We start from the raw sequence: 22644 nt of genomic DNA on the forward strand, positions 1-22644 counted from the left end.
ACAATTCCGGACTTCAAGCTCTATTACAAAGCTGTCGTCATCAAGACAGCATGGTACTGGCACAAAAACAGACACATAGATCAATGGAACAGAATAGAGAGCCCAGAAATAGACCCTCAACACTATGGTCAACTAATCTTCGACAAAGCAGGAAAGAATGTCCAATGGCAAAAAGACAGCCTCTTCAATAAATGGTGCTGGGAAAATTGGACAGCCACATGCAGAAAAATGAAATTGGACCATTTCCTTACACCACACACAAAAATAGACTCAAAATGGATGAAGGACCTCAATGTGCGAAAGGAATCCATCAAAATCCTTGAGGAGAACACGGGCAGCAACCTCTTTGACCTCAACCGCAGCAACATCTTCCTAGGAACAACGCAAAAGGCAAGGGAAGCAAGGGCAAAAATGAACTATTGGGATTTCATCAAGATCAAAAGCTTTTGCACAGCAAAGGAAACAGTTAACAAAATCAAAAGACAACTGACAGAATGGGAGAAGATATTTGCAAACGACATATCAGATAAAGGACTAGTGTCCAGAATCTATAAAGAACTTAGCAAACTCAACACCCAAAGAACAAATAATCCAATCAAGAAATGGGCAGAGGACATGAACAGACATTTCTGCAAAGAAGACATCCAGATGGCCAACAGACACATGAAAAAGTGCTCCATATCACTCGGCATCAGGGAAATACAAATCAAAACCACAATGAGATATCACCTCACACCAGTCAGAATGGCTAAAATAAACAAGTCAGGAAATGACAGATGCTGGCGAGGATGCGGAGAAAGGGGAACCCTCCTACACTGTTGGTGGGAATGCAAGCTGGTGCAGCCACTCTGGAAAACAGCATGGAGGTTCCTCAAAATGTTGAAAATAGAACTGCCCTATGACCCAGCAATTGCACTATTGGGTATTTACCCTAAGGATACAAACGTAGTGATCCAAAGGGGCACATGCACCCGAATGTTTATAGCAGCAATGTCCACAATAGCCAAACTATGGAAAGAACCTAGATGTCCATCAACAGATGAATGGATCAAGAAGATGTGGTATATATACACAATGGAATACTATGCAGCCATCAAAAGAAATGAAATCTTGCCATTTGCGACAACATGGATGGAACTAGAGCGTATCATGCTTAGCGAAATAAGTCAAGCAGAGAAAGACAACTATCATATGATCTCCCTGATATGAGGAAGTGGTGATGCAACATGGGGGCTTAAGTGGGTAGGAGAAGAATCAATGAAACAAGATGGGATTGGGAGGGAGACAACCATAAGTGACTTTTAATCTCACAAAACAAACTGAGGGTTGCTGGGGGGAGGGGGTTTGGGAGAAGGGGGTGGGATTATGGACATTGGGGAGGGTATGTGCTTTGGTGAGTGCTGTGAAGTGTGTAAACCTGGTGATTCACAGACCTGTACCCCTGGGGATAGAGTATTATGCCTCCATCAGAAAGGATGAATACCCAACTTTTGTAGCAACATGGACGGGACTGGAAGAGATTATGCTGAGTGAAATAAGTCAAGCAGAGAGAGTCAACTATCATATGGTTTCACTTATTTGTGGAGCATAACAAATAGCATGGAGGACATGGGGACTTAGAGTGGAGAAGGGAGTTGGGGGAAATTGGAAGGGGAGGTGAACCATGAGAGACTATGGACTCTGAAAAACAATCTGAGGGTTTTGAAGGGACGGTGGGTGGGAGGTTGGGGTACCAGGTGGTGGGTATTATAGAGGGCACGGATTGCATGGAGCACGGGGTGTGGTGCAAAAATAATGAATACTGTTATGCTGGAAATAAAAATAAATAAAATAAAAAAAAAAGAAAATAAATAAATAAATAAATAAAAATAAAATAAATAAAATGGCATCTTCCTTCCACTTAAGAATAAATCCATTATTTTGTGTCATAGCGATATATTTTACATATTATCACCAAGTAAATTGCTCCTTGGTACAGAGAATTAGTTTTCACTAACATCTGATATTATACATTTATAACCTAATAATGCTACATTTACTAAATTAAAACATTCAAGTGTCACCATATCATGTTTCTATACATGTATAAGGATGTTAGTGTGCATAAATAAATTTTCCTTATTATAAAAGAAAACAAAGTAGCAAACAGTGGGCAGGAAGAAAAAATCTGCAAAACATAATAAATGGTTAAGGGCTTGTGATGATTAAGGTAATGTGTCAACTTGTCTAGGGCTACCGGGTGCTCAGTCATTTGGTCAAAAATTTTGGGAGTGTCTGTGAGGATGTTGTGGATGAACTGAACATTTGAATCAGTAAAATGAGAAAAGCAGATTGCCCTCCCTACCATGGAAACATGGATGGGCCTTATGGATCAGTTGGAAACTTGAATAAAACAAAAAGGCTGAGGTAGAGGGAAATCTAGCTGCCTGACTGACTTCAGTCTTTTCCTTCCTTTGGACTCAAACTGATCATCAGCTCTTCTTGGGCCTCAAGCCTGCCAGTATCCAGAGTGGAACATATCCCATCAGTTCCCCTGGCTCTCCAGCTGACCAACCAATGGTCATGGGACTTTCCAAGCTCCACCATCTTGTGAGCCAGGCCTTTATAATAAATCTCTTTATCTTGCTCTATAAATCCTCCTGGCTCTCTTTCTCTGGAGAACACTAACTAATACAGTGCTGAATATCAGTGGTATTTTAGAAATTCTGAAAATGTACGAAGATAAAATCCAGCAACAAAATGGCCAAAGTACATGATTTAGAAACTTGCATAAGAAATATAAATGGCCTATAAACAGTTCTCAACCTCACAAATAATTGAGTAAATAAAACTGAAATGAGATGTCATGTTTTCCGTATTTGATAGGGCAAAAAGGTAGAGAACGATAATATACATCTTTGACAGAAATACCATGGGATAGGATTCACGTATTTGTGTTGGTACTGCAAATGGTTCAAGGATTTGTGGAGAAGATTTCACAGTACCTACCAAACTTTTAAATGTGCATACTATTTAACATAGAAATTCCTCTTTAATAATTAATCAACAGGAATATTCTCCCAAATATACAAAGATATATGCATGGATTTCAATGCAGCATTATTTATAACAGATAAAGAAATGTCTATCAATGGGGAATTGGTCTAGTAAATTAATAATTTAAGGTATAGTCATAGGTTCATTGCTATGCAACCATTAAATTAATAAGCATATCAGTAAGTACTCAGTAAAAAAAAAAAAAAGTTGTCATGATAAACTGAAAAACTATTAAACAGAAAAATAATAACAGAACAATAGATAGAGACCAATTCTATTTTCACAACCATAGATACAAATTGTGTGTATTTGTGTGTTACAGTTCTGAAAAGTTACACGTCAGGTTGTGCCCAGGAGATTGGTAAGGATTTTTTCATTTTCACCCTTACACTTTGGTTTGGTTTGTATTTTTAATCATGAGCATGAGAATTTCTAACTCAGACAGGGGACATTGTGCTAGCCAAAAAAAGGAAACAGCATCTCTAAGGGCAAAATCTCTTATATGTGGAGATTTAAAAAGCAGATTACTTACCCCAATGTAACAAAGCCACACAGAATTTTTGACAAGTCATCTTACTTCAGAGAAGTAGACCTGAAAAACAGTACATCTAAAACAAATAACATACAACACACAAAAACACCCGACATCGATCTCTACAAGTTGTCTGGGAAAATATAAAAGGAAAAGGATTATGAATAAGTCTTTAACTTTTAATCCTCTAAAATACTGTGCATCAATATTAGAGAAGTGTCTCACATTAAAGTAGAGCTAGACATTATAGATTCATTCCCGTGCACATGCTTAAAATATAATATTAGCCACATATCACATATAGTTTATTCAAAAAATTTTTAATGTTCCTTTATGCCATAACAAACCAGGCATCATAGGGTAAGACCAAATTTTTAACTAAACAAAAGTGTTCATAAGGTTGATTCAATACGTACACCATCAAACATTAATTTTTTTCATACTCAACTCTTAAATTTCTCTTATTTTCTAAAGCCATTACATTCACTATAATACGACAAAGCCAAACAGTTATTGCATAGGTAATGACTGTATATTTATTTCCAATAAAGAGGAGGAAATTACCCTGTAAACTTGTGGAAACCCCTAGTGTTTTTTTGCAGATGCAGTAATACTCACATTGGAGAGTTATCAGAGTAATCTAAGGAAAGGTTGAGGGCTTAATATATCCAAATCCTAAGCTGAATTCAAGGGATAAGCTTTCCCATGAAGTCTACTCATTTTGAAATACATCATGAATAAGATTATTTGTACTAGGACATCATGAATTAGATTGGCAGCATAATTTTAATATATTGGGCTTTGATTCGTAATGAAAGCCTAAACATTTTTGTTGTTCCAGTGTTTTTTGTTACCTCAAACTGGGGATTCAGCTCACTACAGAAAGTTAATCTGAGGTAAAAAGCTCTGAATTAGGTGTCAGGAGTCTTGAATGTTGATCTAGACTCTCCAACTAATCAGCTGTAGGACTTGGGACTTCGACACTCTAGACCTCAGGTTCCTTATATACAAATCCCCCTGATGGGTGAGCTCTATAATCCCTTTCAGAGCTTCCCATGATTCTGTGAGATTTTATTTTAAAACGGAACTCACAGCTTTACCACAAAGAATATTATAAAATATAAAGTGAGAAACATGTCTCATAAGTCACATCTGCAAATTGGCACCATGTGATGAATAAACAGGAAAACACGTTTGTTTAGTTCATGACTTAATGACGCTCAGGAAGAGAAGGGATGAGCATAAACATTTTGCTGTCTGATAAATTTGTTTTTCAGCCTCTCAGTTTTCATCAGAAGTTTGATTCCTTATACATAGATATCACAATGTGTCTTTAGGACTAAACATCCTTTCGGTCAGTCTTTGGACTCCTCATTATCTAATCACATGAATTTTTTTAAAAGATTTTATTTATTTATTTATTTGACAGACAAAGATCACAAGTAGGCAGAGAGGCAGGCAGAGAGAGAAAGGGGGAAGCAGGCTCCCTGCTGAGCAGAGAGCCCAATGTGGGGCTCAATCCCAGGACCCTGAGATCACGACCTGAGCCGAAGGCAGCAGCTTAACCCACTGAGCCACCCAGGCGCCCCTCATATGAATTTTTTGATACCTGTTTGTGATACAAAATTTTCTCCTAAGGGGAGGTTGCTGGGGGGATGGATGAAATAACTGATGGGGATTAAGGAGGGCACTTGCTGCGATGAGCACGGGCTACGGTATGGAAGTATTGTACCACTACATTCTATACCCGAAACTAGTTATTACACTGTTTGTTAACTAACTGGAATTTAAATTCAAACTTTTAAAAAATATCTCTTAAAATAAACCTAAAAGCAAGTTTCATAATCAGGATGTGTCATAGATACAACGTATCATTAGACTAAGTGTTTTGAATGAACCAACTGGTGGCAGATAATTCAGGCCAACAATTGATTTGACTCACTTTTAACTCAACTGATCTTCCGAGTCAAATGACCAAACAGCTCAGTTGTTCTTGCTTATATAAGACAAGCATTCTTTTATTTAATGTTCCATGCAAAACACAAATTATTCTTACGGTTTGAATTCTTGCAGGCAGGTTTCACTCTTACATAACAGAGAAACAAGCACAACAATGAAAAGGGAATAGATGCAACCTTGAAGAGAGTGTGAAATATGTCCCCTTATATAGACTCAATGAGACAAATATTTATACAACCCTACATTGTACCAGAAAGGAATATATAAAGAGGTTTACGGAAACACAAATAATACCGAAAAAAAAAAAAGGCAGAAGTTTTTAAGCTGCGAGGAAAAAAAAATCAAGCAAAGCAAAAACTAATGGTAAGATGACCAAAGTAAGTGTAATATACAAAATGCCATTAAGTTGAATTCAGTTTTTAAAGATGAACTATTAATTTCCTTTATGCTTTCTTCTGATCAAATTGTTCAATCATATATTCAGAGTGCTTTTACACTAAAATGAAACCAACAGCTTAGGGGAAATGTTCAAATAATCCTAACACTAAGAACAGAAAGAAATTTTTGCCTGAATAACTTCAAAACAGGTAACATCCTCATGAGCATCCTAACCGTACCAGAGTTTCATGGGAACTTCCCAATTCAACAGTTCCTCAGCCCCTCCACTGCCGAGACCCTATTCTAAGCCACCACCCTCTCTTCCCCGACAGTCAGAAGCACCTCCTACCTTGTCTCCCTTCCTCTGCCCTTACGCCTCAGTTCAGTCTATTCTCAAGGCAGTAGCCAGAGTGGTCTAGATCATGTCTGTCTTGCCCCAAATACTACAGTACTTGCCTTTTCATTCTGAGTACAAGTCTCAGTCCTACATAGAACTACAAGGTCCTGGATCTCGAATGCCCCTCTGTTCTCATCAACTACTGCTCTTCCTTTGTTCAAGTCACCTTCTCAGAGCCTTCCCTGCTAGCCCATCTAATAGTTCAACACCTTCCCCACCCAAACATGCCATACCTGCTGTTCTGCTAAATTTTCTCCTGATTTCTTCACACTATCTAATGTGAATATGACTTCTTGTTTTTCTTGCTTATTGTCTAACTCTCCCCACTAGAATGTAGACTCCCCTAAACCAAGACTTTTTTTTTTTTTTTAACTGTTTCCTTTTCATCATTATATCCTTCACCCATAGAAGGCTGCCTCTCACCTACTAGGTGCTTGCTATATATTAACTGAATGAATGAGTGAATGAAGGAATGGCATGATATGACTCTTTCTTGAATATTCTTCAAAATAGCCTGGTGGCATCTTACCAAGAAAATAACAACAATCTTCAAAAGACGCATTATGTGGATAACAAAGATGTGATACACACACACACACACAGAGAGAGAGAGAGAGAGAGAGAGAGAGAGTTATACAGCCATAAAAAAGGATGAGATCTTGACAACATGGATGGACAACATAGATATTAGGTGTAATAAGTCAAACTGAGAAAGACAAATACCATGTGATTTCACCCATATGTGGAACCTAAAAAAACCCGAAACAAATGAATAAACAAACAGAAAGCAGAATCAGACTTTCAAATACAGAGAACAAACTGATTGTTGCCAAGCACCCCCTTAACCATTTTTTTTAAATTTTTTATTTTTTATAAACATATATTTTTATCCCCAGGGGTACATGTCTGTGAATCGCCAGGTTTACACACTTCACAGCACTCACCATAGCACATACCCTCCCCAATGTCCATAACCCCACCCCCTTCTCCCATCCTCCCCTCCCCCCAGCAACCCTCAGTTTGTTTTGTGAGATTAAGAGTCACTTATGGTTTGTCTCCCCTTAACCATTTTTAAGTATGGATCTTGTTGGGACATCTGGGTGGCTTAGTTGGTTAAGCATCAGACTCTTGATTTCAACTCAGATCATGATCTCAGGGTTGTGAGATCAAGCCCCACATAGAGCTTCACAGCAGAGTCTGCTTGGGATTCTCTCTTCATCTCCTTTTGCCCCTCTCCCTCACTCTCTCTCTCAAATAAATAAAGCCTTTTAAAAAAATAAATAAAAGTATATTTATTTATTTTTTTTAAAAGGCATTTTAAATAAAGTATATTTGTAATAACAAAAAAAAATAAATAAATAAATACGGATATTGTTGAGAATTTGGTAAGAGCAAGGTACCAACTGCCAGGAGGAGATACATACACCCAAAATTAGGGCTATAATTTCAGGGGGCTAACAAACTCTGAAATTCATCTAAATTCATCTAAAGCTTCCCACTTTAGAGTTTATTTAGATAAATAAATTGCAGTCCTCTGTAAGTATAGCTCCTATAAATTGAGCCACTGATAGACATCAAGCTATGAGGAGTTAATACTGCCTAGCGTTCCCTCTGGAATATAGTCATTCTATGTTGACAGTTAAGATAAATAATGTGATTTATTTGAAATCATAAAATATACAAAGATGCACTCATAGATTGATCTAAATGACCCACCCATAACATCTAGATCTGTGGTGAGTAATTCAATTTTCATAAAACACCAGTTTTATACATGTCACTGACTCTGGAGTTATTATTATAAACTTCAAACAAAAGGAGAAATAAAAAACTATATTCTCCTAAATTACAATATTATGGGTTTTTAGAAGAAAATCAGAATTCAACTTCTATCATAGAAGATTTTTTGTGTATCTTTATGTATCAAATTCTACTTAAATATAAAGGAGAATGGTCTCAATTAGTGTTTGAGTGGAAGAAAGGAAATTATTTACAACTTGCTCCAATGATCTCACAAAGTCTCTAGGTTTGTAGAAAAGTTTATGAGTAGGAAAAGCAATTCTGACAATTCCGTTGCCTTGATGAGTAAACTCAATGAGCACCATCTGCCACTAATTCTTGCTTTTACTTTCTGCTAGACAGGCGCCCATTTTTCACTTAACACCATTTAAGTATTTTTATCTAAATATAAATGAAAAACCCTATTTCTTCAAATGTCAAAATAAATATAGCCTGGTTTATTTCTACTAACCCTGTCATTTTAAGTATGTTTACTTTTATTTCTTCATTTAGGGCAGAAACTGGTGATGCTATTCCTTCCCATCAAGTAGCTGTTAAAGACTTAAATTATTTTAAAATTAAAAAAAAAAAACCCTTTCATCATTTTGGTATAAGCATTTGTCGCTTTGAAAACTTAATTTCAAGTGTTTTAATTCCTGATGTGGCTCTAATTGTGTGATCTTATTGCAAATTAATTCCTTGAAAATACAGAGGGATAAACTGTGATTCAGAGATGTAGGTACCATAAACTCAACAAAGTTGAGTCAGAATAGGCATCTTACTTACAAAGTAATTTAAAAATCTATATGTAGGGTGCCTGGGTGGCTCAGTGGGTTAAGCCGCTGCCCTCGACTCAGGTCATGATCTCAGTGTCCTGGGATCAGTCCCACATCGGGCTCTCTGCTGAGCAGGGAGCCTGCTTCCCTCTCTCTCTGCCTGCCTCTCCATCTACTTGTGGTTTCTCTCTGTTAAATAAATAAAATCTTAAAAAAAAAATCTCTATGTAAGTTAACTCATTTAATTATTAGCTAAATATTTGGTAAAATATGTTACCATATGAAGAACTAGAAATATAAAAATCAATAATAAATCATTAATTTTAACTTGTTATTTTTAATAAGTAACATTATTTTCTGACTTTTTTATATATCAAAGTTCCATAATACCAATATGAGTAAAGTACCATGGGACTTCACATTCAAGATAACAAACTAAACAAATAAACTGATCTTCTCTTACTCCTGAGATGTCTCTAGTATTACAGTAAAATAAATCATTATTAACCAATAGAACACAGAATGAGAAGGGAGCAGCAGCAAAAGAGAGATTTAAACAAATTTCTGGAAGATGAAGCAAAGATCAATGAAGTAGAATGAAGGAAGTGACCACACAGGATATTTGGGGAAGGAGCTGTCATCAATGAAGAAACAAATTTACTTAGCAAAACCCTGGAGCTCCAAATGATAAAGGGCAGAGTGATATGGGGCCAAAAGGAGAGAGAGTTTTAGTCTGTATATGTAATATCTGACTTTCTTTATCCCCTCATGAACAATTCACAGCAGCCAAATCTAACTCCCTCTAACTGTCAGAGGAGTGATTTACATCAAGAGAAATAACTCTGGCTAGTTTAAATAGAAAAATAAATAGTAAAATTATTGGGTACCTCACAGAACCTCAGTGAGAGCCAGAGAACTTGACTAATAAAGCACACAGTCAAGAATCTCACCCAAAATCCCATACAAATTTCTCTAGAAAAGATAACCCTGCTACCATGCTAAGACATTACATGTTATGACTGAAACCTCAAAGACTACTACCTCTGAGTTCCTCTGAGCTCATCTATTCTTCCATATCCCACATTTCTGATATAAGATTTGGCATGAAGCTCTCTCACTGATGCAGCCTAGTTCACAGTCTACATTTAGGCAGCCAGGAAACTTGAAAAAATAGGGATTTATAATGTAGGGAAATCTCCAAACATAGATAAAATATCCAAAGATGTCAAATAGCCAAAAAGAATTTAAAAATTGTTGCATACACTCCTATATATTAAAGGCATTAAAAAGTACAAGTTACTTGAGGAAAACTTGGGCTTTCAGTATAGACTTGACATGAACATGGTAAAGAACTTACATGTTCTGATAAAAGGCAACTCCCCACTCAAGTGCCTAGAATAAAGCCTACCAGCTGACAAACACTGCCCATATGCTCACAATTCACATTCTTCATATTTTTCCCCTTAACAGCCATGTTGAATGAAGACATGAACTAAGACATGAAGACTTCAGCATAATGAAAAAATTTTGTAAAAAGAGGGGGAAAAAAAAAAAAAGAAAACCTACCACAAGGAGACATAGATAACTCAGAGTAGAAAAAATAGTTTTCATAAATGTTCATGAGTATCTTCAAGGACATTTTCAGAAGACGCTGCACCCATAAATTCAAAGATTGCTCTGACAAAGGAATCATCATCAAAGAAAGAGCTTTAGAAAATCATATGCACAGTTGCAAAAACATTTTTCAACAGAAATGTTAGAAAACACTTTTGCATAATTAATTCCTCTCCAAAAGGTAAAAAGAAAAAAGAAATACTTAAAGAAAAAGGCCAAATGATCTATATCCAAACAGCAGTAGTTCCAGAAAAAGAGAATAAAGAGAAAATGATCAATGAAATAAAATGAAGAACTTTTCCAGAGGTGATAAGAGACACAAGTTTTCAAACTGAAGGAAAAAAAAGAAAAAGAAAAGTGTACCAAGTCCAAGGAGTAAGAACGGAAAAAATATCCACTGCTAAACATATCCCTAAGAAATTACAGAAGAGCAAAGAAAGGAAGACAGGAAACATTTCCAGAGAAGAAAAAAAATCTCTAAAGGGATGAGAAAGAGAATGGAAGCAAAGGATTTATACCAAAACAATGAATTCTAGAAGATAATCCAGTGATGACTGATGGAAAATTATTTACAGTGGAAAATTCTATTAGCCAGTCAAGCAAGTATCAGAGCAAAGCAAATATATTTTCAATAACACAATGACTTAGAAAATTTATATTCTATAAATCTCTTTCTCAGAAGGAATTTTACAAGGTATTCCAGCCAAATGAGAAGTAAACCAACAAAGAGGGATTCAGGGATTCAGGATTCAGGAAAGCAAAACTACAACCCAGCTGATGGCTCCACAGGCTTGAGAATGACCAGTCCACATAGCAGCTGACCCCAAAAGGAAATAACCAGAGGGGAGGTAGGAATAGAGGTAACTCAATGGGTAATATGATTCTGAAGCTGCAAAAATGTGACAAAAGCAAAAACCCAAAACAAAAACAGAACCCACAGAATAGGACAAGGGAAAAAAGGAAGTCATATTTCAAAATTGAAGCCACTAGACCAAATAAGAATATGAGTTCATGGTCAACAAAAAGAAGAATGAAATTGATCCAAAAAAAAATAAAGAAGACTAGATAAAAACCCAAAAAATTAAAGATACAATGGAGAAGGCCCACCTACCTTCTCTCAACAGGAAAAAATAAAGTTAATTTAAAAAAGCTTTATGAAGAGTCCTGATCTAAATATGAACCAAAATAAAATATGGCATAGTTTTTTTTAAGTAGGCTCTATACCCAACATGGGGTTGAAGTCAAGACCCCAAACTCAAAGGTCCCATGCTCTATGGACTGAGCCAGCCAGGTGCCGCATATATGGCACAATTTTGACCAAGTGCAGAATTAAAGAATCCATTTGAAAGACAGAAGAATCCCTTAACCTTGATTCTGAGAATATTCTCCTTTGGGTGGCTAAGGAGTCATACATATTAAATGAAATGACACTTCTTGATTCTGCAGTGAATGATATTTATGGTCATAATAACATTAATGCTATTTATAGATTTTTCAACTTTTTGGTTCAACCAGTAGACAAAAATGAAAGATTCAATTAATTGCAATACTAAATGTGGAATATTAACAATAGTCTCACTATACACTTCTCAAAACTTGGGCGGTATGATTGTATAAGGAGAGAGAATGGGAAGGCAAAGAATGAAATATCCCAACCTGATGATGGAGGGAGTCGAGAGGAACTACCTGTAGTGAATGGGACAGAAATAGTGGAGGGAATTACAAATGTAACCAATTAAGAAGCTCAGGAAATTGGTATAATTATATGCAGGAATAGAGAAAGAAAGAAGGCAAAACTAGTAAGCTAAATTCTCTTCTATGACGCTGTTTATGGTTGATAAATGAAAAGAAGTCAGTATAAGCACATTACCCAGCCCTTCAGAGGAAGCCACAGGTCTAGGAACCAAAACCAGAAATGGTTCAAGTTAGTTGTTCCCAAGGTCAGCACGGAGAAGGTATGGGGCAGGGGGTGAGATTTTTTTAATTGCAGTAGATTTTTGTAACCATGTGCGTGGATTATTTTCATGTAAAATTATTACTGAGTCCTTTTAACTAAAGAGAGGGCTATGAGATTTCAGAGAAAATAGCTACTAACAAAGTCCTAGGGGCCAATGAAAGGTTCACAGAAGTGATATTTTAGTTGAACTCCAAGAAACACAAAAAAAGAGAGTACTGCTGTATTTCTTCCATTTTAAGGTTCACAAAATGTTAACATCTCTGACATCAAGATCTTTGTTAAAATCGATGTTATCTCACAATTACCAATAGCCCAGTAGCAGCTGTGATTGAATTGTCATTGATTGCATACAGACAAACTGGGGCGCTTTCCTCATGACAGACTGGGCAATTTTAACCCATCAATAATTCGGGCAACAAACTATTTAAAGACCATTTGAGGAAGAAAAAGGAGCCCTGAGCAATGTCTAAAAATCTTATGTTGATGTCTTATGGGAAGAACATATAAAGAGCCAGCATAAAGTTTGCAAAATGGACCATGCTGGTAGAAAATCTAAGAAACAATAGTGAAGCATTCTTTTATGAAGTGCCATATCACAAGTATTCTTGATAACCCAGGACATGCTAGTGTTTGGAAAAATATTGACATCAACAGCACTGAGATGAAAAGTAATTAAAAAAAAAACTAGATTCTGAATGTGAAAAAGAACTCCTTAACCAATTTCTTTGATTTATACCTTCCTTACGAGAGTGATACGATTTAAACAAAATCTTTATTTACTAATTCTAAAAGACCTCTTCCAGTAGATATAAGACAAAAATTCTAAAGGTTGAGAAAGCATTGTAAAATAGCTATACAGGCAGAGTCTTTTTTTTCTTGGAGGTACAAAAATGATAGTATATCTTAAAAATTCATGATATCTAGATTTACAGAATTACAATTACCTAGAAAGATGGTAATTAGGAGAAATCAGAGAGATTACTTCTAGTTTGGGGAAATCGTAACAGATACCATGGAAGGCATAGGAAGCGTATTTCAGTATTACAAAGGAGATTCACACAGAACCTATGGTCAGTAAAAACAAACATCAGCCAAAGAATATCAATAAAAGACAGTAAGAACTCCAGCGTGCAAACTGATTAGCAGATTTTGAATCAAAGACCAAGAAGCCATTTGCCCAGATGACTGCTTTTTATAGAAAGAACGTTTTTTACATCCTGTTCGTTCTGTGTAAAAACCTTCTCTACCTCAAATCAAAACTATGACTAGCAGTGTTGCCAAAAGAACCCAGATAACTAGAGAAATAACCAGCTACCTGCTGGGTAGGTCTAATATGGTATGTCATAATTCTAAGAGATAACATCTTGATAACATGACAGCAGCTATAATTATTGGGTGTTTTTTATGCATGTGTCATTATGTTTTCTCTCTCTGTTGATAGAGTGTGTGTTTATCTATGTCTGTTTATAATTTATTTTCTCTTTAGCTCCTAAACACCAACGAGTTTGGTTCAGAAATTTTGTTGGTGCATACAGAAATCTAATTGTTTGATTATCTCATGTTCATTGTTTCTCAATTTTCATAGGTTTAGACACCCAAAGAACAGCTGCTGGATAAAATAAAATGAGAAAATCTTGATTCTCAGGAAAACTAAGTTGTCCTATGCCTTCACAAAACAAATATTTGATAGCAGCTGTTCTTAAACATGAGGTCACACTCTTAAAGCCCATTATAATACCATTATAAAAGCTCCTGAGAATCTCTGTTTCAAATCTTTAGCTATACTCTAGTACAAACAGATAAAACATGTACATGTTCCCACAAACCTTACAGAAACTACTGGCCCAGAAGTAAAACATTTCTCTCTGCCCCCAACTTCTTTTCCTCTCTTTCTCATTCACTATCTTACCCATATTGTATACACATTTGTAAGTCTATATTGTTTCCGGATTTCCCCCCACTAACTGGCAAACACTTTTAAAATTAATATCACAATGCCCCTTAAGAGAGTCTCTAGTTAAGTAATTTTCTTTTGATAGTTCACAGTACTCTCACGTGACTCAAATACATGACTCTCTTCTTGGAGATCATCCACCCGTCCCCCCGGCAGCAGCTCCCTACAGTTCTGGGCTCTCCTCAGGAGTTCTCCATGCTGTACTTGCTAGGACCATAGCTCTCGCCCAGCTAAGCAGATCCCTGAAAGACTGCACTGGCCAGGCAAACACTCTCCTGCACTGGACTATATTCACTTTGGGGGAGACTTTATGGGCTCCCCAAAAATTGTGTAAGTGGGAAGAGCCTAACCTATTAATTTTATTGAATACATGACTTGCTGACTTTCCTTCAGTGAGAATCAATATTCACAAAAGTTTCTCACAGTCCACCTTAAACATATTGAGTGTTCACAATTCTGAAAAAGATTTTAAACTCCCAAGTATGAAGAACTTGAATTGAACAGTAATTTTCACTACATATCCAGCATTGCTGTGTCTAATACTTCCTATAAATACTTATTAAAATTTACTTGAAAATTATATACTTAGCTTTGCGCAGTGGCAGTATCGTAGCCAATGAGGTTTATCCGAGGCACGATTATTGCTAATTGAAAATTATATACTTGCATGAATCACATCTTTTTAAGCTTGGCATGTTGGCAATGTAGGTTTAAGGTTCACATTGCTGGGGGGGATGTAAAATGATGAAAGCTGTTCTGGAATGTAGTTTGACAGATTTTTAATGTTAAACACCGAGTTGCCATGTGTCTCAGCAATTCCACTCATAGGTATATACCCAAAAAAGATAGAAACATATATTCACATAAAAACTTCTACACAAATGTTAGTAGCAGCATTATACATAATAGCCAAGAAGTGGAAACTTATCCAAATGTCCATCAACTGATGAATGAATAACCAAAAAGTAGTATACCCATAGAATGGAATATTGTTTAGCTATACAAAAAGAATGAGGTACAGATCCATGCTATAGCACAGATTAACCTTGAAAACTTGTTAAGAGGAAAATTTTGGTTGCTAAAGACCCCATGGTTTTATTTATATGAAATATCCAGAACAGGCAAATCCATAAACACAGAAAGTAAAGCAGTGGTTTTGAACACAGGAGGAGGAGGATTGGGGAATGAATGCTAATGGGTACAGAGTTTCTTTGAGGAGTAATAAAACTGTTCTCAAATTACATAGTGGTGATGGCTGCATAAATTTCATAAATTTGTTAATGTACTAAAAACCAGTGAGTTTTATACCATAAAAAGATGAATGTTATGTGAATTACAATCAAATAAAGCTATTATTTTGAAAATATGTTCAAATGTCAGGTGTATTTCTATATGGTATCAACAGAGGATGAATTTTTCAAAAGATACTATTTAAAATAAATGTTAAAACATGCAATTCCTGTGATAAATCTTATAAGAAGCTGTTCAAGAACTCCTAAGGAAAATATTAAACAACACTTATGTTTCTTATATCTAAGAAGACCTAATATATCAGGAATTGGTCATGGAGTCTAGGACCAAATATTTAAAGGTATCAATTTCCTTTTAGTTATTTATAGACCCAAAACAATCTCAACACAAGCTCCATTAAATTCCTAACAAATTTTATAGAACTTGACACACTGATTCAAAAACATGTACATAGAAAGGCAAAGGGCCAAGGAATATGCTATTACACTCTTGAAAAAAATTGCATAAAGTGAGAGGATTTGCTACCACACTTACCAGATAGCAAAATTTAATTTAAATCTTCAGTAATTACAACAATGTGATATGGGCCAAAAAAAAAGAGACCAAAAGAACAAACACTGGGCCCAGAAACACATCTATGATATATTAACTCCTGATATTTGAAATAATAAATATTTGCTGTTTTAAGTCACTAAACTGGGGGGTAATTTGTTATACAGCAATTGATTTAAAAAAAAAAAAAAGTGCCATTCACCAGTATTCCCAGATTTATTTTCCTTTTAACTTCAAAGAAGATTAACCCTCCCCATCTCCTCTAAGTTAAACATACCACATGACTTCTTTTGCTTCTAAAATATGAATGGTAACAATTCATGTCACTTCCAGACAAAGGTATTTAAAATTAGCTCATGATTATCCATGCTTTTCTTCCCATACCATACCAACTGGGAAAGGCCTATGTTACAGATTGTACAGCTACAGAATGATGGACAGTCCCTGAATTTAGACCTCTGAGTTACTAAGGACAGTTGCCCTGGAAAGTTTCTTTAATCCACAGGAAACTTTGCATGAATGAGAAATTAAGTTTTATGGCATTAATGAGATTTGGAGATCATTCGTTACTACAGTGTAACTTACAGATACCAAGCTCAATGTCACTAGTAATTTAGTTCTTTAGAAATAAAAAATAATGAGATAACAACACATACCCACCAGATGGACAAATATTAAATGGTTTTCTTTTTGGTTTTTTTTTTAAGATTTTATTTATTTATTTGACAGACAGAGATCACAAGTAGGCAGAGAGAGAGGGGGAAGCAGGCTCCCACTGAGCAGAGAGCCCGATGCAGGGCTCTATCCCAGGACCCTGGGATCATGACCTTAGCCGAAGGCAGAGGCTTTAACCCACTGAGCCACTCAGGTGTCCCTAAATATTAAATGTTTTGAGAATACTTAATTTTGGCAAAAATATAGAGCAATGAAAGCAGGAATGCAAATTGGTAGTGCATAGTGAAAAATGTGGCATTATCTCACAAAGCTACTATTTGCAAGCCCTGTGATCTAGTAATTTGACAAACAGTTTCATATTCTGCATCTACGCATCATGACACTTGTAGAAGAAGAATCATAGCTGGTTTATTTATGGTAGAGAAATAAAAAAAGAAAGGAAGGGGAGGGAAGATAAGGGCGGAAGGAAGGAATGAAGGAAGGGAGAGAGAGAGACAGGGAGGGAGGGGGACAGAAGGAGGTAGGAAGGAAAGAAGAGAAGAGAAGGAGGAAGGTAGGGAGGAATGGAAATGGCCCGATTATCATAATCAGAATCAGTAAACAGTAAGATATTATATATGAATATAGTGAAATATATCCAGCAATGAAAATAAACAACAGCCACGGTCAGCAACAACCGCCGATCAACAAAAAAATTACTGAGCAGCTCTTTTGTGCTAGGCCCTATTTCAAGTACTGGGGATACAGTAGTGAACAAAACAGAAAAAAAGTCCATTCCCATAGACCTTATACTCTAATCAAAATAAGAAAGGAAAAAAATAATAAGTGAGAAGTCATATAGTATGTTAATGGGTGATAAGCACTATGCGGAAAAGCAAAGGAAAGGGAAAGAAGTGTATTGCAAGGTTAGAGGATGTGTGATTTTAAATGTGATAATCAGAGTAGGCTTCATTGAAAAAGAAGTGTTTGAACATTTCAAGTGTATTCCAGGCAGAGGACACTGAAACACAAAGGTCGTCTCTGATACAGTCAAGGAATCGCAAGATCAGTGAGAAGAACAGTAGGCAATGAGATCAGATAGGTAAAGTGCGTAGGAGAAAAGATCAGGTAGGGTCTTGTAGGTGATCCTAAGAACTTTGGTTTTTAGTCCATATGAACTAGAAAGCTTTTGGAGTTTTTGAAGCAGAAAGGTGACACGATTTGACATATGCAGTAAAAGGAGAGCTCAGATTGCAGGTGTGAGAATAGATTATAGAAGACAAAGGATAAAGGCAGGGAGACCAGTTACAGGGTCCTTGCAATAATTCATGTGGGATATAATGGCAGCTCAGACCAGGGTGGCAGCCATGGAAGTGATGAGAAGTAATTATATTCTGGGTCGATAAGAGAAAACAAAGAGGATTTCCTGACATGGTACACCTCAGGTATGAGGGAATGGGAGAAACTAAGATGACGCCAAGGTTTGGGGCCAGAGCAACTGAAAGGTGGCTGGAAGTGAAGAAGACAGCAGATAGAGTAGACTTGGGCAAGATGAAGCTTCTGTTGGGGTATGTACTCACCAAATGGAAATGGTGAGTAGGCAGCTGATACAGAGGCCTGAGGTCAGGGAGAGAAGTTCAGGCATGAGCTCTATCATTTCTGAGTCATCAGTATACAACGGTAAAGATCAAAGAGAAAAAATAAAGAGACTGTATGAAATCATCAGCGTATACAGAGAAAGAGCTCCTGAGGACTACATCTTAAGGCACTGGAAGAGTAAAACCTCTCAGAGAAGCTCCTGATTGGCAAAGGAGACAGGAGCGGCCAGCAAAGAAGGAGGGAAACCAAGCATCCTTGGTGTCCTGGAGGTCAGTAAGGAAGGCGTACCCTGAGCAGACAGTGATAACGGCGACGATGCTACCAACAGGTGAAGTAAGATCAACACTGACGACTAACTACTGGAATTGGAAAGGTGAGGTCACTGGTGACCAGGACAGGGGTAGTTTTGGCAGAGTACTGAAATGGGCTTAAGAGATAATGTAGGGGCGCCTGGGTGGCTCAGTTGTTTAAGAGCCTACCTTTGGCTCAGGTCCTGATCCCAGGGTCCTGGATCAAGTCCCACGTCGGGCTCCCTGCTCAATGTGGAGCCTGCTTCTCCATCTGCCCCTCTCCCTCACCTCATTCATGCTCTCGCTTTCTCTCAAATAAATAAAATCTTAAAAACAAACAAACAAGAAAATAATGTGAAGAGATACACTGTAGAAGTGAATATAGACAACTCTTCAAAAGATTTTGCTTTAAAGCAGAGCGAAGAAATGGCTTCAGCTCACAAACACGAATGCAACAAAATCTGAAAGAATGCCTTTTAATTTCAAATAACATTTTTTTTTTTTTTAAGGTAAAACCAAACTTGTGATCAAGAAGGAATAAGCAAGCGGTCTCTAGTTACTGGCATGTTCTCTTACTGGTGTGGTGAATAATAGGGTATTTACCTTATATTTGTCTGTTATAATCATTTGCTATTATTATTTGTCAACCAGCATATTTCTTTTATGTACCTCTCCTCTCTCTATATATCATATATATATATGTTCAAAGGGTTATAAAAATTCAAGATTAATAAGATCAAGTTCATGAAAAGACAGCACATAATATCACTATCACATCACAAAAAGTTTTAATAAAAAGTATGTGAGAAGGAATATTCCAGATTATAAACAGACCAAATTTGAATTGAAATTCCAAAAGGTTACATGTACTAAGTCTGGCCAGTAGGTGAACATTTGCGCCTTTCTGTTTTAATTAAAAGCGGAATTCGTAAATCACATAAAATCTCAAGAATGAGAGGAGACCGTAAGCCCTTTTCTTCATTTTTAACTCCACAGGATATGTTTTTTTAGTATGTGTGCTTGGTTCTCAGTATGAAAAACGCAGTACAGTATCTGCCAAGACAATTTTTTTTCTGGATATTTTAAGTTTTATTTCCCAGGTCCACACAGATATTGCACTTCACAAATAAAAACCATTTGATGATATAATAGTAATCTAAGTATGAAGACATGACTGTTTTTTGGGTTTGGGTTTTTTTTTTTTCTTTTCTTTTGGTAAATTCATTACAAAAGAGAAGCAGAGTTTTGGCCAGCCATGGTGATGCTCCCAAGCCATGAATGAATCAGGGGTAGACCCTGAGCAATCAGATTCATCTATTGTTTTCCAAAAACCCCTAGAAGGCAGGGTATTTGGGTTTTTCTACTCTCTGTGATTCCCCAACTAATTTCCTTAACTCCTTGAGCATCAGTTTCAAAGGAGCTGATCACCTGCTTCACCAGAGAATAAGAGGCAAGATAATGCCTCAGTGAGTAAGGACACTTGCAGCCCAAAGCGGAAAAGGCCATGGAAATGAGGGAATGTGTTCACAAAAGAGTACTGTACTTGAAATCCACTCCACTCTCCCAAACTACACACACAGCACAGGCTAGGTGGGAACGCATTATTTTATTTTATATCAAAGCCACCAAGAAGATCCAGAAATACTTCTAAAACCTATATCCTAACTACTGATGACTGTGACTCAAATAATTTTAAGTTGTAAGTAACAACAAAAGCCATTCTAACATCCTCTGTCTGCCAACAAACCAACAGTTGTTTGTTTTTTATCAAAAATAAACAAAAGGTAAAAAAAATAAAATAAACAAAAGGTTCACTGACCCTTTGGGGCACACACTTCTTGTACAAATTTTTGCGGGGGTCAATTCCTTATTTCTGGTTTATCTGCTTCACCTCTGCTATTTTCTGGGCTTCATTCCAAGACCGCTAAAATGCATTACTAAAAAGGGCATCTCTGGTTTTGAGCTTAATTTCAGAGGCTTTGAAATGGTCTGAAACCATTTTTTAAAATATTTTGCACACAACTATGCTAAAAAGTAACACATGTTGGTCAAGATCAGTAATTGATAGGAAAGGTACAATTTCTGTTTTCCTCCAAAACAATTTTTATTTCCTCCAAATACACAGTACTGAGAGAGAATTAAGTGCTGTGCTAAAGCCATGTGTTTGTATTGTAGTGTTGCAAATATTGGCTGAAAGTTGAACATAATTCCTTAAGGCAAAGTAAGATATGATCTAAATATTCACATATAAACTACACATTTCTGAACTCTTTTATAAGCATTTTTCTCTTTAATTTCTGGTTGGAAAACCCTAAAGACACAAGTCATAAAGGCATATAAAACAAAATGCTGAGATCAAAATAGATTTTTAAAGTGTCATGAAATCATGAACCTAGCAATGTTTGCAACATGTTAAAGAGTTACAGAATTATACATTTTTAAGTTGGGAAGCATCTTAAATATTATTAAGAGGCCCCCAGGATCCAACCCTCCAATCGGACAAATGAGGAAAATGAGGCCCAGAGAGGTTAAGGTAACCCCAGCTGTCACGGATAATAAATGGCAAAATCATGCCAAAATCCAGATATTCCGACTGCAAATCCAGAGCTCTGAAAGAGCATTTCTTTCAATATACTTTAATACTTACGGAAATACATGTTAACACAGGGCACTCCGGGCAGGCCCTCAATAGAAGGAACTCTTACAGCTCATCTGTTTGCAAACACAAGTCCTAGAAATAGCACTGGCAACAACTAGTTTCTTAGGGGGCTTCACCATACCTGGGGTTTCCACTGACTCCTGGGTTAGGTCTAGTTTTCTCACCTCTACGAATCCCTTTAACCAATGCTTTGTTTGGGATTGGATTCGTTCTTTTGTTTTTCACATTTCTTTGGGGTAGAACGGGAGAGGTGAAAAAGAGAAGCTGAGATTTTAACCACCCCTGCAGCGCGAGTTTGTTCTCGCCTCAGCCAAACCAACAAGTGTTTCCCCGAGCCCCAGGGCTTACTGGTTCACGTCGCAGTCCCTTCAGTTTCCAAAGTAGGAAGGAGACCTGAAAAAGAAGTTGGCTGCGGGGCGCGTCGCTTCGGGGGCACAGGCAGGTGCGCGCCCGGGTGCGGCCGGCTGCGGTCAGACGCGCGCCCCTATCCTCCTCGCCCCGGGAGCCTCCCGACCCCCGGGCCGGGAGACCGAGAGGCCCCGCCGCCCCTCCCGCCACCCCCGAGCGCTGACCCCTCCGGTGGAGCCGCGGGGTCGTCCCCGGACTCGCGGTCCCCCCGTGGCCCGCGGGCTCCGCACCCGCCGAGCGCGCTCCAGCGCCCCGCTCCTCCAGCTGCCGAGAGCGGGAAAGGGGGCAGTAAGGGGTGGAGGAGAGAGAAGCGGGTCCCACCTCGTTGCCGGGGTTCAACCCACAGGGAAGAAAAGAGATGGCGGCGGCGCGGGGGTTCCGACACCTGCGTCCTCGCGCGCGGCGGGCCGAGGGCTCTATGGGCCGTGGGCTCTGCGGTGGGGCGGCTCCGAACTCCTCGCGGGAGGTGCTGGCAACTCTCCGGAGAGCCGAGCGCGGCGCAGTGTGGGGAGGAGGGGCAGTGGGGAGCGCGTGGGGTGGGGAGAAGGGAGGGAAGAGCCCGTAGCCGCACGCGCGCGCCCCCCGCCCTCGGCGACCGCTCCTGGCCGCAGCAGAGGACCCCAGCGCCCAGGGCGGCCACGCAGGTGACCGGGGCGGCCGCGGAGAACGCTGCTGCGCGTGGCCGCGGGCCTGGCGGGAGCAGAGAAATGCTGGCGAAGGAGGACGGACCCCTTGACGGCGGGGAGGCGGAGAGCCCAGAGGATCCCAGCAGGAAGGCGGCGCCGCCGCTTCAGACAGCTGTCAGCTACAGCGCACCCACCTCGCCGCCGGTGGTTCTCAGACCCTGGG

General features: G+C 38.1%; 1 protein-coding gene and 1 pseudogene across 6 annotated transcripts in view; one reads left to right on the forward strand and one right to left on the reverse strand.

Annotated features, from left to right (window-relative positions):
- LEPR (leptin receptor) overlaps positions 1-22644 on the reverse strand; it is a 99498-nt gene that overhangs the window by 71046 nt on the left and 5808 nt on the right. For 3 of the 6 annotated variants that reach the window (XM_032303174.1, XM_032303173.1, XM_032303175.1), the window contains one exon: positions 3569-3628. In XM_032303174.1, the coding sequence (XP_032159065.1) occupies positions 3569-3608 (40 nt within the window). In that variant the 5' untranslated portion in view covers positions 3609-3628. Of the gene's footprint in view, positions 1-3568; positions 3645-22116; positions 22224-22644 lie in introns of those variants that run through there. The other 3 variants (XM_032303170.1, XM_032303177.1, XM_032303172.1) reach the window with 2 other exon arrangements.
- LOC116568297 lies at positions 14970-15157 on the forward strand (annotated as a pseudogene).

This window comes from Mustela erminea, chromosome 10 (assembly GCF_009829155.1).
Source record: "Mustela erminea isolate mMusErm1 chromosome 10, mMusErm1.Pri, whole genome shotgun sequence".
NCBI classification, from domain to species: Eukaryota; Metazoa; Chordata; class Mammalia; order Carnivora; family Mustelidae; genus Mustela; species Mustela erminea.